Source organism: Lotus japonicus, chromosome 4 (genome assembly GCF_012489685.1).
Source record: "Lotus japonicus ecotype B-129 chromosome 4, LjGifu_v1.2".
In the NCBI taxonomy this organism is placed as follows: domain Eukaryota; kingdom Viridiplantae; phylum Streptophyta; class Magnoliopsida; order Fabales; family Fabaceae; genus Lotus; species Lotus japonicus.
Genome location: NC_080044.1, coordinates 59,017,340 through 59,031,632, shown reverse-complemented (window position 1 = coordinate 59,031,632; position 14,293 = coordinate 59,017,340). Strand labels below are relative to the sequence as shown.

General features: G+C 39.1%; 3 protein-coding genes across 3 annotated transcripts; all 3 read right to left on the bottom strand.

The window, feature by feature from the left end:
* Positions 1 to 2,225: 2,225 nt before the first annotated feature.
* Positions 2,226 to 3,035, bottom strand: LOC130713041 (uncharacterized). The gene has a single exon (XM_057562845.1). It carries the CDS (start codon positions 3,033 to 3,035, stop codon positions 2,226 to 2,228), a length of 810 nt encoding a protein of 269 aa, XP_057418828.1.
* Positions 3,036 to 3,595: 560 nt separating this feature from the next.
* LOC130713040 (uncharacterized) lies at positions 3,596 to 4,434 on the bottom strand. Its single transcript, XM_057562844.1, has 2 exons — positions 3,825 to 4,434; positions 3,596 to 3,687 (listed from the first exon to the last, which is right to left on the bottom strand). Exons 1-2 carry the CDS (start codon positions 4,432 to 4,434, stop codon positions 3,596 to 3,598), a joined length of 702 nt encoding a protein of 233 aa, XP_057418827.1.
* Positions 4,435 to 8,999: 4,565 nt separating this feature from the next.
* On the bottom strand, positions 9,000 to 14,293 carry LOC130711529 (pentatricopeptide repeat-containing protein At1g74850, chloroplastic). The gene is made up of 4 exons (XM_057561198.1): positions 12,307 to 14,293; positions 10,426 to 10,740; positions 9,864 to 9,971; positions 9,000 to 9,607 (listed from the first exon to the last, which is right to left on the bottom strand). Exons 1-4 carry the CDS (start codon positions 14,091 to 14,093, stop codon positions 9,271 to 9,273), a joined length of 2,547 nt encoding a protein of 848 aa, XP_057417181.1. The 5' UTR covers positions 14,094 to 14,293; the 3' UTR covers positions 9,000 to 9,270.

Genomic DNA, 14,293 nt, shown 5'->3' with positions numbered 1-14,293 from the left:
TAGTTCAAATCAAAATGATGTTACAAGGCAACAAGAATAAATCAACTAACCTTCCTTCCCCTCCATCCAATGGAGTATTGAGGCTTGGTTCATCCTCAACAAACTTTCCAGGTTCAGATCCACCCATGACTTACACGAAAATAGAGTTAGAGTTAGCCAAATTCCAAACAGGTTCAACAAGACTCAAGAGTAAGAGTAGGGAAGAGGAGAGTAGGGTAAGGGTAAGAGTATCTTACTTCAGAGGATTGTGATTGTGATAGGGTGGGTGTTGAAACCCAATTCAATTTAATAGTAATATAGTACACTTTGTCACTTTGTTGGGTTTACAAGTAGTCACCAATCAGCCCATTACTCAGTCACTTTCACTTCAACTAGGTAGTTTAAACATAGTTACAAAAGGACTAGAATTTTCCAAGTAAGACCGTGGGACCCCACGATCAGAAACACAAAACCACTTCCATTTCTAACAATGAACTGAACTCAGGACCCACAATCCAATCCAGAATCATTCAAGATTATCATTTAATTTAAATTTAACATTAAATTAAATAAAACAGACATGCATTCCAAACATAAACAACTTAAATTAATATATATTACACATTACAATAACACTTGGATACAACACAACACACAGACATACATAATTAAAAAAAACATTTAATGTCAAATTACAAAACAACAAAACTAAGAAATCACATATGATGTCAGCATCATGCCAAGGAAAATACCAAACAAAATAAAACACATGGAATCCCACATGTTATTTCTTGGTCGAGCATTTGAAATCCCGAGCCCTTGATTTTCAGAGGATGACTCTCTCAAAGACTCATCCAAGCCTCCAGATGCAGCAGGGGAGGGGGCAAAGTGTAAATCCCCCTCCCAGTGAACATGTTCCATTGGCCTTGCTCCTCTACGAGGAAAGTTCCTCATACCTCCCTCGGCCAAAAAACGCATCCACGCGCCAGCATCTTCCTCGCAAGTGGGGTATTTTTTAAAATATGAATCAGGGAATCCATAAACCTGCCGGTTGCAATCATGTCAATTTGTGTATATCTCAGACTCTCTACCAACAAAAACAACATATCTACCTATTGTTGCCTCAAGTGGTGGTGGTCGTACCCTATTTTGTCTTTGCATTTTTTGAAACTGGTTTGGATGTATCCCTACCTTGGCTATATAACTAAGTATATTATATTAGATAATATATTTACTGTGTATTATTACTCAATCGACTGGACAACACTATGCAAGCTGCCAAAGCTGCAACAGAGTACAGAGACAGAGTAGGCTTTAAACCTACGTCTGTCATCTGTGGTCGTTCAAAGTTCAAAAGAAAGAGGAAGGAGAGTAAGCTTTTGCACTTCACGTGCTATGTTAGCTGAACAAGCAACATGCGTGTCAGCAAAAAGAAGCTGAGAGAGAAAGAGAAAGAGGTCATGAAGGAAGAAGACTAACGACAGTACAGCATATTATTTTTAGGTAATAATATTTTAAAATTTATTATTTAAATAGAAATTAATATTTAATAATGTTCCAATAATTTCATTTAATTATTTTTCAAAATTATTGAATATTTAATTATTAAAGAAAATAATATTCAAATTTAAATATCTTATGAATTGTTAAATTTAAATATTCAATAATAATATTTAAATATTTATTCTTTTAATTTAATATTTATTTTTTTAAAATTAAATAATTTATTAAATAATAATAATTTATTTTTTTTCAAATTAACATTTATTTTTAATTTATTACAATATTTAATATTCATTATTTATTTAAATTTTAAAAAATAATATTTAATATCAAATTAATTAATACTTTTTTTAAATAAATAATACTTTTTTTTTGTCAATTAAAAATAAATACTTAGTTTTTTTTGTCAAAGTTTGATGAGCTTTCATTAATAGTGGACCTGGCCCAAGAACAACTGAATACAAAGCCAAAGAATACGGCAATAAGCACATGGCATAGTCAGTCAAAGAAACAGACAAAACAGGGGACATGCATTATAACCAAGACAGTGATTGCTCAACTTCCAACTATACATAATTAATAAACCGGGAATCTCAATGCTGGACAGGGAGAAGGCATGAGAACGGTAAAGCTAGCAACCACACAAAAAACCTTCACTGCATGCACACAGCCGCTTGAGGAAGACTGGATCTAGCAGCTGCAAAGACCAAAGCTTGCATAAAGTCCCCTGTGAAAAACCAGAATCAACCAATTCCAGTTCTATCTCCTTCATGTCTCCCTGAGTCCTTGATGATGTATTCCTGGGAAAGTTGTTTATCTCTTACCAGAGCACTCCAGAGTTCTTGAGGAGGATTCCATCGCCGCTGAGGGTTTAGCGAGTCATGGAGAGCTAAATTGGAGAGTACATGAGCACTATGGTTCTCGGATCTTCCTGTCCAGGTAAATCCCCAAGTGGGGAAATCCTTCTTCCAAGTCAAAATGTCTTCCACAATATTTTGTATAGCTCCCATAGTTTTCCTTCTTAGGCAAGCCTCTATCAGTTGAAGATTGTCTGATTCAAATAAAATTTTCTCCATTTTCATGTTTGCTGCTGCAAGAGATGCTGCCCTGAGAGCTAAGGCCTCTGCGATGAGAGGTTTGGAGGTGAAGAAGCGAGAGGTTGAGCCAAAGGTAATATCTCCTTTGTCATTCCTAAAGATCATACTTCCCATAGCCTTATTTTTGTGATTGTTGAGACCTGCGTCGGTATTACACTTCTGGAAGCCTCGAGGTGGTCTCCTCCACTGGTAAGACCTCTTTGTGAGGGGATGGATCTCAGAGGTTTCCGGGGATGTAATAACTCCAGGTTTACCTTCCTGAAAAGCCAAATTGATCCTTTGAATGCAAAAGGCTGGGTTTGGCTTGTAATCGTTAAAAACATAGGCATTTCGCATCTTCCACAGCTCCCATAAGGTATATCCCAGATAGCAAATGGCAGAGTCAGCCTCATCTCCCCTCTGAGCTAAGATTTGGAACTTCCTTTCTAGCCATTGACCAAAGGAGCTCCCTTCCATGTCGGTAGTATTTAATTGCAAAGTTCCCACAAACCAAACCGGTCTCGTCCACTGGCACCCAAAGAAGCAGTGGTTTATATTCTCCTCTTCTGTCTCACAAATGGGACAGAGGTTATCTCTTCCACACCCTCGTCTACTAAGGTTGCCCTTCAGAGGAATTGCGTTATGGCAAAGTTTCCACATAAACTATTTAATCTTGTTATGCAGCCTGCTATTCCAGATGGTTTTCCAGAGCTTATCAGTTGGATTGGTGGAAGAAGAGGTCCTCTGAGATGGATGATTTTTTTTTCCTCTGGCTTGCCTGTACCCAGATTTCACTTCATAAGTCCCTGAAGGTCTATAGTGCCAAATCAGTTTATCTTCTCCGTCAGTGAGTCTAAAGGGGGTTTGGATGACTTTACCAACCTCAGTGCTTGGGAGTACTTGGCGAATTTTCTGGACATCCCACTAATGATTTTCGTTGTTAATAAGCTCCCCCAACTTTGGTTCCTGTTGGGCCTCCTTGAAGGAGAGTATTCGTTGCGACCCACTTGTGCCCGGAGACTTCCACTATGTTCCCATTACCAACATTTCATTGCCCATGTTTGAGGATCAAATCTCTGCCATGAAGAAGAGTCGTCCAGACCCAAGAATTTAACCTTCTCTTCCTTGCCTGTAAGAAATCACAGTTTGGGAAATACAATCCCTTTAAAATCTGCACCCAGAGGGCATGTGGATTTTGTAAAATTCTCCAAGCCTGTTTACCCAATAAAGCTTGATTCATGCTTTCGAGGTCTTTGAAACACATACCACCTTCCTCTTTTCTGTAAGTTAGGATTTCCCATTTCTTCCAATGTATCCCCCGCTGTTTTTTCCCCCTCCACCAGAATTGAGCAATTTTGGAGCAAATTTGAGAACAGAAGGACTTAGGAAATTTCAGAATTGACATTGCAAAAGAAGGAATTGCCTGAAGGACTGACTTGATAAGAACCTCCTTCCCTGCCTGGTTTAGAAGGTTGCCACTCCATCCTTGAATCTTATTCAGGATCTTCTCTTTAATCCACTGCAAAGACTTTGCTTTTGATCTTCCCCACTCTACTGGCATTCCTAGGTACATTTCTGGTTTGTCCCAGACTTGTATTCCTAAGATGTTGGCTAAGGTAACCTTCCTGCTTCTCAGCAGGTGCTTTCCCCCCATAAGGCCAGACTTCTGTATATTGATCCTCTGCCCTGATGCCTTCGAAAAGGTGTTTAGAATTTTATGTAATTGGTAAAGTTCTGCTTCCGAAGCCTTGGCAAATAAGATGGCATCATCGGCAAAAAAAAGGTGGGTGAGCTTGGGACAAGTAGGAGACATATGAAAACCATTCAGCAAACCTGTTTGTAGACCCCTGTTTAGGGTATTAGAGAGCACATCCATTGCCAATAAGAACAAATAAGGAGATAGAGGATCTCCTTGTCAGAGTCCTCATTCAGGGATAAGTTTGTCCCCTATGACACCATTTATTTTGTACCTGTAGGAGACTCCCCTAACCAGATTCATCACAAGCTTGATCCAATCACTGCAGAAACCATACTTCATTTTGACAAGTTTATAAGTAATAAGGCCCATGAGGAATTCGGGGAAAAAACTAAATGGGCCAAACAAAAAACAAGAGGCCAAACAAAAAACGAGGAAGTAAGAAAAAAAATATATGCCAACGGCCCACTAACCTTACCGGACAAAAAAACAAAATGTTACACTGGCTCCGTCAAGCACTCCCAGCATTCCCAGATTCACCTCCTTCTTCTTTCTTTCTCATTGATTTTGATTTTCGGATGATTAGCCGATAAACCCTAAGTTCAACAAATAACAATTGTTAGTATGCATTCAATCAATCAGATCAAATCAATTATAAAATGCATAGATGAGTTGATCCCCAAATCAATACCCAGAAAATTATGCAATTACAACAGTGATTCAATTCCAGAGACAACAAGAAATCAGCTAATGTACCCTAAACCCGAAATCAACTTAATGAAAATCCCAAATTTATACCACAAAAAAACCTAATTTAAAAAATGCATGCAAAAACAACAAATTAATTTAACCCAAGTCACCATTTTCAGCAAACAATTTCCAAAATCCCAAATTTTTGAGCCCGAAAACCCTAATTTGTAAAATCATCCAAAACCCCAAATCAATTTAACCAAGATGACCATTTTCCCCAAATTATTTCCAAAATCCCCAAATTTCAACCTAGAAATCCCCAAATTTCAACCCAGAAATCAAGAGAAGAGGGAATCGAAACACTTACGCGTGGGAGAAAGAGGAATAGGTCCAGAATCGAAGATCCGTGGACATGAACAGGGAGATCCAAAAAATGTCTTTCACGAACGATGTGTTTCGATTGCGATAGAGGATAACAAAAGAACCATGTGTTTGGAGACATGCGACGACGATAACAAAGCCACACCCAGCCTCGATCGAAAAAAACCCACGACAAGGATGGAAGGTTTCCATCGATATCTAGGTGTGGGTTTCAAACGATGGGGGATGTGGGTTTCGAAGGGGGAGGTGGGTTTCGAAGGGGATGTGGGGTTCGAAGGGGATGTTGGGGACATAGAAGATTGGAGTGGGAGAAGGATGGAGGGTTCTGGAGACGGAGAAGATTGGAGTGTTCGATGGTGGGTGTGGAGGGTGGCTAGGAACCCTAGATGAACATTCTGGATTGGTTTGTGTGTGGAGTTGGAGAGGATAATAGGAATTGGTTTAATTGAATTGAATGGTGTATGGATGGGTAGATGGGGTAAGTTGGGTAGATCTGATTACCATTAATGTGGTTAAAAGATTTTTTACATTATTTAATTTTTTTAACTTATATACCTTACTTATTTACCACATGGGTTACCACATGGGTTAATGTTAAATGAACCATAATTATATTGTAAGTATTTACTTAATAATTGTATAATATATTAACTTTTTTAATTTTCAAAAATATAAAAAATCAAAAAAAATCTGAAGTAACAGGTCAAAAGGGGGATGTGTATGCTAAATTTTTCCGAAATAAAGCGTATAAAAAAGGAGATGTGTATATATCATTGTTGTAAAATAACTAGGGTTAATCGTCTACTTGGTCCCTGTCTTTATCTCGCCATCTGAAATTAGTCCCTCCCCGGAAAATTTGTAAATTTGGGTCCTCTCGTTTGCAATAAGTCTGGAGCAGGTCCTCGCCGGAGCCCGGAGCTCCGGCGAGTGATGAATAGGCATGCTGACTAGATAAATGAGGCTTACGTGGAAAGAGAAAAAAAATTAAAAATTACATGTCAAATTAATTACCCAAATAAACCCTAAATTAATTAACAAAATCAATTCCCCAAATTAATTCTAAACAGAATCAATTCCCCCAAATTAATTCAAATTCCCCAAATTAGGTTTCATATTCTGCAATTCCAGTTTCAATTCCTAACCCTAAATCAATCACAATTCCTAATATTGTTCTTCCATCTTCATCTTCACTGCAGGCAAGAAGAATTCACTAAACCCCATCTGCACTCCCTTCACATCACTACTCTTTCATCCATCAACACTCTCCTTTAGATGGGGTTTCTTCTTTGAATCCAGGATCATGTCTCAACTCATGGGACTTCACTCTTGACCCAGGTCCCTTCTTTCTTCGATCAAGGTCCCTTTTCATCTTCACCTACGAACCCAGAAATCCACCCCCACCTCCAGCAAGCTCAACAACCCCACCCATACCCAGCCACCGAGAAACCACCACCCAAACCCAACCAGACTCGCCAGTCGCCACCACCACCCTGAAACCCACCCCCACCTCCTGCAACCTCAACAACCCAGCAACCATTTTCTTCCCTTTCATACCACCAACGCACCAACACCAAAGAGACATTGACAAAGAAAGAAGAAGAAGAAGCAAAACAAGAACAAAGGGCAGATCGAGAGAACAAGAGGACCGCGTTGGCTCCGGCGAAGTGTCAACGCGGTCGTGTGCTGCTCCGGTTGTTCTTCAGGCGGTCGCGGTTGAAGAGCGGGAAAACGGCGTCGTTGCAGAAGACGCCGTCGTCGTCCGTGGCCTCAAGCCCCTCTTCCTTTCTTTCCAGCTTGTGAGCCCTTCATCCTTGCCCGTCTCTTTAACATTGTCGTGGTGGGGTGGAGAAGAAAGGTGAAGACGCGGCTGTCGTGGGGTGAAGAAGTGGTTCATGAGAGATGAAGAGGAAGGTTCAAGAAGAAGAAGAGTGTCCATGGCGGTGGGTGAAAGATGAAGAGGAAGGTTCCAGAAGAATTAGGGTTTGGAATTGGTGTGTTTCTGAATATGTGATTTAAGATTTGGGGGAATTGAGGTTAATTTGGGGAGGGGGAATTGATTTTGTTAATTAGGTTTGGATTTGATTTGTTAAAAGGTTTTATTTTGGTTAATTGGGTTAAATTATTTGACATGTAATTTTTTTTATTTTTTTAAAAATCCATGTCAGCTCACTTAATTGAGTCAGCATGCCTATTCATCACTCGCCGGAGCTCCGGGCTCCGGCGAGGACCTGCTCCAGACTTATTGCAAACGAGAGGATCCAGATTTGCAAATTTTCCGGGAAGGGACTAATTTCAGACGGTGAGACAAAGACAGGGACCAAGTAGACGATTAACCCAAATAACTAACTAAATCTGATTTAAAACTAAAATTAATAACTTAAATAACATTTAAAAAATTGCAAACATACTACTTCTAACTACATTAACTTAATTCTAACTTGATCAATCTAATACTATATAATTAAACATATAGATGAATTAACATGATAGTAACCACTTCCCAATCTCGGCGGAAAAAGTTTCTTATATAAAATATGATGCGTGAAAATGGAGATTGAAAGAAGTTAATTGTTACTTCATATGAACCATTCCTCTGAAGGGATATAAGCAAACATTGTAACATCACTTCTGTTAACATCATTATGGTCAGTTGTGAGAATGTGGATCAGGTCTAACATCTTCATTACTTCTTTTAATGAATGATCATCTGTGTTAACAAAGCCATAGCCCATATCAGATTAAACATAAATAAGAGACAGTAGATAACTAGATATGCATAAACAGCTGAGGACCTGTTTGCTGGCATAAAATTTAGTAAGAAAAAAAATCCAGCCCCAAAGATATACAAAAAGCAGAAAATAAAAGTCTTAAAAGCAACCTAGTAGTCAACCACACTTGCAGCCAGTTATGAAAGCCAGAAACTTTACCCCCTTTGTTTGATTTCTCCAACAAAAACATGTTCAAAAGCATAAGAGGACCAAGAAATGCAGCCACGGCCATAAAGGTAAAAAATATACTGGTCAAATATCATTGTTTTGAAATCCTGCACAAATACATCCTCAAGAGTTTACATTACACGCACAACAATACCCTGTTCAACAAAAACTCCATAATGTGTAATCTGATTCCATAAATTGAAAAAATGAAAACTAACTTTCAATCATTAAGGAATTGTGTTTTTATACATCAAATTGGTAAATAACTAAAAATAACTTAATTAACACGTAACAAATTACAAACTTACTTCTAACTACTATCAATAATGAAGAAAAACTAAACCAAAAAAATCTACTGCCTCTCAAACTACATCCCATCAGCCTAAGCTTTCACGAAAAATGAAATACGAGTGACCAGAGGTTGAAGAACCAGACTCATCTTGCTCACGGCCTTGTTTTGCAAGATAGTCCCCATTTAAATTAAATTTATTTCTATCATGAGACAGACAAAGAACTTATGCGCAGACTACCAAGCAAAGCAAGGGGGTGAGCAATGAGCTCATTGTGATTTTCTGGTCACCACAAACTTGCATTTCGACCATGGAGTTGGAACTGCAAAGTGGTGGCAGGTTTTTTATGTACTCTCAACGTAGTACAATAATAATTTGTTTTGTATCTGTCAAATGTGATCAGAAAGTGTCCAAAAGTAAGAACTATCAGCAAATTAACATTTATGAATAAAGATCAAAAGAAACATGTTTATTGTTTTTATGGTGTATCCTATGCAGAATCAGGAATCAAATGCACAGGTAAACATTGGTGCCAATGGCCAATTGAGCTTTCTTCAGATACCTTGAGAACATATTTACCAAAATTTTGGAGACCAGAATGCCAGCCCACTTTGAACATTATTAGTCTAACAAATAGTACAGTGCCCTAATCTTAATTTCAAATCAACCAAAACAGGGCATAGGGAAGTGAAGAATAAGATTTCCTATATTGCTCTAATCTAAACTGAACTAGTTAGAAGCTCTGTTCTTGTTCTATCGGTTCTAGAATCAACATCATTAGCTTTACCACTTTGCACATCAGATTTAGATGACATAGCTCCTGCATCAGTCAAAGTGGTATTACTTAAAGATACTAATGGATCCATTTTTTTCGAACTTGAAGATGATCCTGTGCCCGAAAGCATTCGCCTTAGTTGTGACTGCTGACAAACAATGCGACCTTTGTTCCATCCAGGAAAAGTGAAGGAGGATGAGAGATTATCCTGCAGGAATGTAAAGGCAGCCTTTGCGATAGGGAAATCTTGGGTATTTGCGCTTTTCTCCATTTCACCCCGACTGGTTGAATCGAAAATATATCAAAGTTAGAAAAGCTCTAAAAGGTTATTTAAATAAAGTAATGGATAATTCCTTTTTTTTCAATAAAAAAGAAAGCATGCCAATGCAATTTCCACCTCTTCATAACCAAGGTGGATCAGATGCAAACCTATAAATGCACGATTTTTACACCTTTACTCTAACATGAATGGCTTCAGACTCAGTCCAAGGTGGTACACACAAAAGGAATAAATGAATAGTTTTTAAAGCAACTTACACCACAACAACTGATGCAAGCTCAGGAAGATCCTCGCCAGTCATGAACATCTCCTGCATATTGTTCAGCCAAATTGATAGCGCGGTTAATGCACCACCTTCCGACATCCTGCAAGACAACCAAACTTTAGGTTTCATATAATTCATCAAAGATAAAAATGCATAGAACCTCCTCATTTGGAGGCTAAGAAAAAAAGACAACTCAACTTTCAATTTCAGTAATTTTCCCCCTTTAAAATTTTTAAAGGTTTCAGTAGTCACATTTATCCAATATGTTATCCATTTCATCTGCACTATCATTCTGGCATTTAAATTTCTTAACCTACCAATTTATCCATATATTCCTAAGGGGAATTCATGATTAGGAACTAAAATCTCCAAAATCAATTATTCGACATGAATGTAAGTTAGTTATGGAGACCTTTTCTGAAATTAAAGAGGTTAATTGCCTGAATTGAAAGTTGAAGGTTCTAATTCTAAATGCCCCAATAGTGGGGGGCTTTGTATATTTTTCCCTTATTAAGGAACAATACAAGTTTACAAAGCATTGATTGCTACTATACCTGTGGACATCCACAGACCACACAAGTTTATTTTTACGAAAAAGTTCTGGGAAAAGCCCTCTCTTTAATGCTTCATTGAGAACTCTTGCAGCCCTTTCTCTCTGGTACATCCACCAAAGAGCTTCTAACAGTGCATTGTAGAATCTCATTCCATATCCACATCCTTCAGAATTGAGTTTGTCAAAGACATACTCCACAATCTGCCAATTAGACTCATCATCAAAATCTCCCTTGATCATTTGCCCTATCACTTGATGAATATCTGACACCCTTATCGTGATCATCTCATCAATTAGATTATAGGCATCATTCGACCTGATACCAATAAGAGATTTAATCTCAGGTATAAAACATAAATAAAGCATCAAAAGAAAAGCAATTAATAGGTGATAAAAGTTTAAACAAAGGTCCACACAGAGTTTGACTTTACCTTAAACAAGCATCAGATAGCAAATTGAAGAAAAAAGAAGGCCCCCATTTAAATATAGTGAGATGGGTTACTAAACATGATAGTAATCAGCACACTAATTTGGCAGAAGTTGTTAAAATATCAATCACGGATCATTTTTGTTTCGTTAGACCTCCAATTAAGATTGACATCTATACTTGATTTTATTTACTCATACTCTGGTTAATAGGAGGAAGTGTTGGGAGACAGGCTAACATGATGGTAAAACAACTGGAGTGGGATTAGATTCTGTGATCAAGTAGCAGCCAAAAGAACTTGAAACAATTGAGCTAAGCCTCTAAGGAAATTTCAAATTTCAATATAAATAGAGTCACACATTACTCATTCAATTAATACAAGCACACTAGAAAATGTCATAACATGTATCAATAGCAAGCTTGATTACAAATAATATATCTACTGTTCTACATGAAGCTCTTTAATACTTAGCAGAATAAGATTATTTACACAAACACAGCACCAATAGAACAAATGCATGAGAATTCCTAATAGATAGCAACCCCTTAGTTAGTTAAGGAAATCCCTATATTAGTTTGTTAGATAGATAGTTACTAAAGGGGTTCAAAATCCAATCCCTCCTGCTAAGCCAGGGGGAGATAATAAGAAAGTAGGAGGTGATAGGTTATAAATAGGAGAAAGGAGGAAAAAGAGAGTGTATCTGAATTGTAATCAAGGTCATTTAGGAAGAGAGCTGATCTCTCGAATACCAATTAACCCTTGTAGTTTCATTGTTTTTTTCATAAAATCAGTTTCTGTTCTTCTCCTAAAATTGGTGCCAGAGCTCAGATCTTGGAGCAGTGGGCATTGAATGTGGAAAGACTAGATTCATGGTCACCAGAAGTGATGAAGGAAAATTCTGACCTCCTTGGAGAAATGAAGGAGGAGACATGAAATACAAATATATAAAGGGCCCCAACCACTTAATACACATGAAGAGGTAAATAGACAAGAAATTTCAACATGAGAGGATCCTGATCCTAACATATAGATGTATTTTTTTTTTCAGAGTTTGCTGGGAATAACAGCAAAAAAAGTTCATTGTAGAGGTAGAAGAATAAAGGACGAAGTGGTTACTAAAAAATTGTGCAATACTACATAAATCTAAATAAGATTGTGAGAAAAATAAATGAACCACATTAGAAAGTCACATGGAATGTCAAGAGTCAAGACCAAAACTAATAATTTAGCTAAGCTTGTAATTATCCAATAACCTAATTATGCTGTTAACTGCACAAGTGTTGGTCACATGAACTTATGCAATATTTCTTTGTTCAAAAAATAACAAAAACTAGTCATGTTTGAATGCGGATAATGAGCCAAAAACTCCTTGACCTGGACCACATTAGAAAGTAGCACTGCAATGATTTTAAAATATCACCAAAACACAGCAACACGAACTAAAGAGAGCTGACCTATCACTCTTTGCATAAAGAGCCAGCATCATGCAGTAGCACATAACACTAGGCAGTATCCCTGAAGCTTTAATTTCTTGGAACTGATCCTCACTCTCATCAACAAGACCTGCAGAGCAGTATACGCTCAATGCTGCTTCAAGCGTCAGCTCATTAGGATCACAGTTTGAGTTTCCCATCTCAACATAAGTTTTTACAGCCTCTTCATACCGACCTCCTTGCCTATAAGCTTCAATCACACCATTGAATGAATGCACATCCCGTTGTAAATCAGACTCGCCCATCCGGAATAAAATTGCTTCCATTTCTTTGTATAATCCCCCCCTTGCAAATGCATGAACGAGTGAATTGTAGGTCTCAACTGTCGGGTCGCTTCCCACTTCAAACATAGTGTTAAACGCAACTAGAGCCTCTTCATACAGTGAAGCCTGCCCATATGCTTCAATTACCCCAGTATAAGCCTTGGAACTTGGCACTATTCCCTTCTCATTCATGTGGAGTAAAATTTTCTTGGCATCTTCATACAGCCCTCCCTTCCCACAAGCAAATATCAAACCCTCATAAGTCTCCATGTTTGGCTCAATGTTTTCTTCCACCATGTCATGAAATAAAGTGACCACCTCCTTAAAGTATCCACCTTCCCCAAAGACCTGTATGAGAATGTTATAAGTACCGGCATTAGGGTCAGTGTTGCTCACCTTCATTTCAAGAAAAAGATCGCGAACATCATCATACCTCCCATGCTTCCCATGCAAATTCAACAGAATACTATACGTGGCTGCATTCGGCACACACCCCGCCGCCTGCATCTGCCGAAACACGCCAATCGCCTCTTTGATGGACCCTAAACCCGCATAAGCTTCCAACAGCACATTATAAGAGCTAACATCCGGCAAACTACCCCCTGACTCCATTCCCCTAAGAAGCTCCGAAACCTTCTCAAGTCTATTCAACTTACCAAACGTGTGAACAAGATAACTATAAGTATTAATATCAGGAACAACCCCACCTTCATTCATGGTCCTAAACACCATTTCAGCTTCATCGCCTAACCCCCTATGAGCACACGCGCTGAGCAACGTGTTATAAGTTACCACATCAGGCTGTATCCCTTCATGCCTCATCTCAGCAAACAACCCCAACAACCCTTCCCAATCCAACCCACCCCTAGCACAAGCATTAATCACAGTGTTATAAGTCAAAATACTCGGTGAAACCCTCTCCTTCTTCATCCTATCAAGAAGCTCAAGCGACGCGTTAAACTGACCATTCCGGCCATATGCATTGATAATCGCGGTGTAAGCAAACACGCTGCGCGGAACCCCTTGGCTAGGCATTTCATCGAACACCTCGCGGCACTTATCCAACAACCCTTCCCTCCCCAAAAGCGTCATCATGATAGTGTATATATGCTCATTAGGCTTGCACCATATCTGCCTCTGCATATACTTGAACAACCGGAGCGAGCGCTGCCAATCACCGCGCTGCGCGAACTCCTTAAACACGACGGCGAAGTCGTTGAGGGAGAGCTTGCTCTTGAAGGAGTCGAGACACCGGGCGATGCTGCCACGTGGCGGGAGGCTGCTGAGCTTGTTGATTAGGGTTTCGACGTCGTAGGTGTACTTTCCTTTCTCGACGGTGACCGAGGGGTTTCCGAGGACGAGCTCCTTGGTCTTCGCGCGGGCTTGGAATCGGAACTGGAACCTCCATTGGGTTGTGGAGTTCGAGCTCGGGAAGAAGAGTTTGGTGAAGGTGAGAGCAGAAGGGGGTGAGAGCAAGAGGGTCATTGAATCGGTGCGTTCGCGGCGGTTTCAGAAGCTCAGAAAACGGTTACGCATCGTTGGGTTGAACTGAATCGAGTTTGTTGTGGTGGTTCGCTGGTGGAAGAAGGAAGAAGAAGAAGGAGGAGGAGGAGGGAACTGAGTTGAGGAAAGGCCACGTGTGTTGTGGATAACGGTCGTTTGGGGAGGGAAGAATGAAAGTGGAA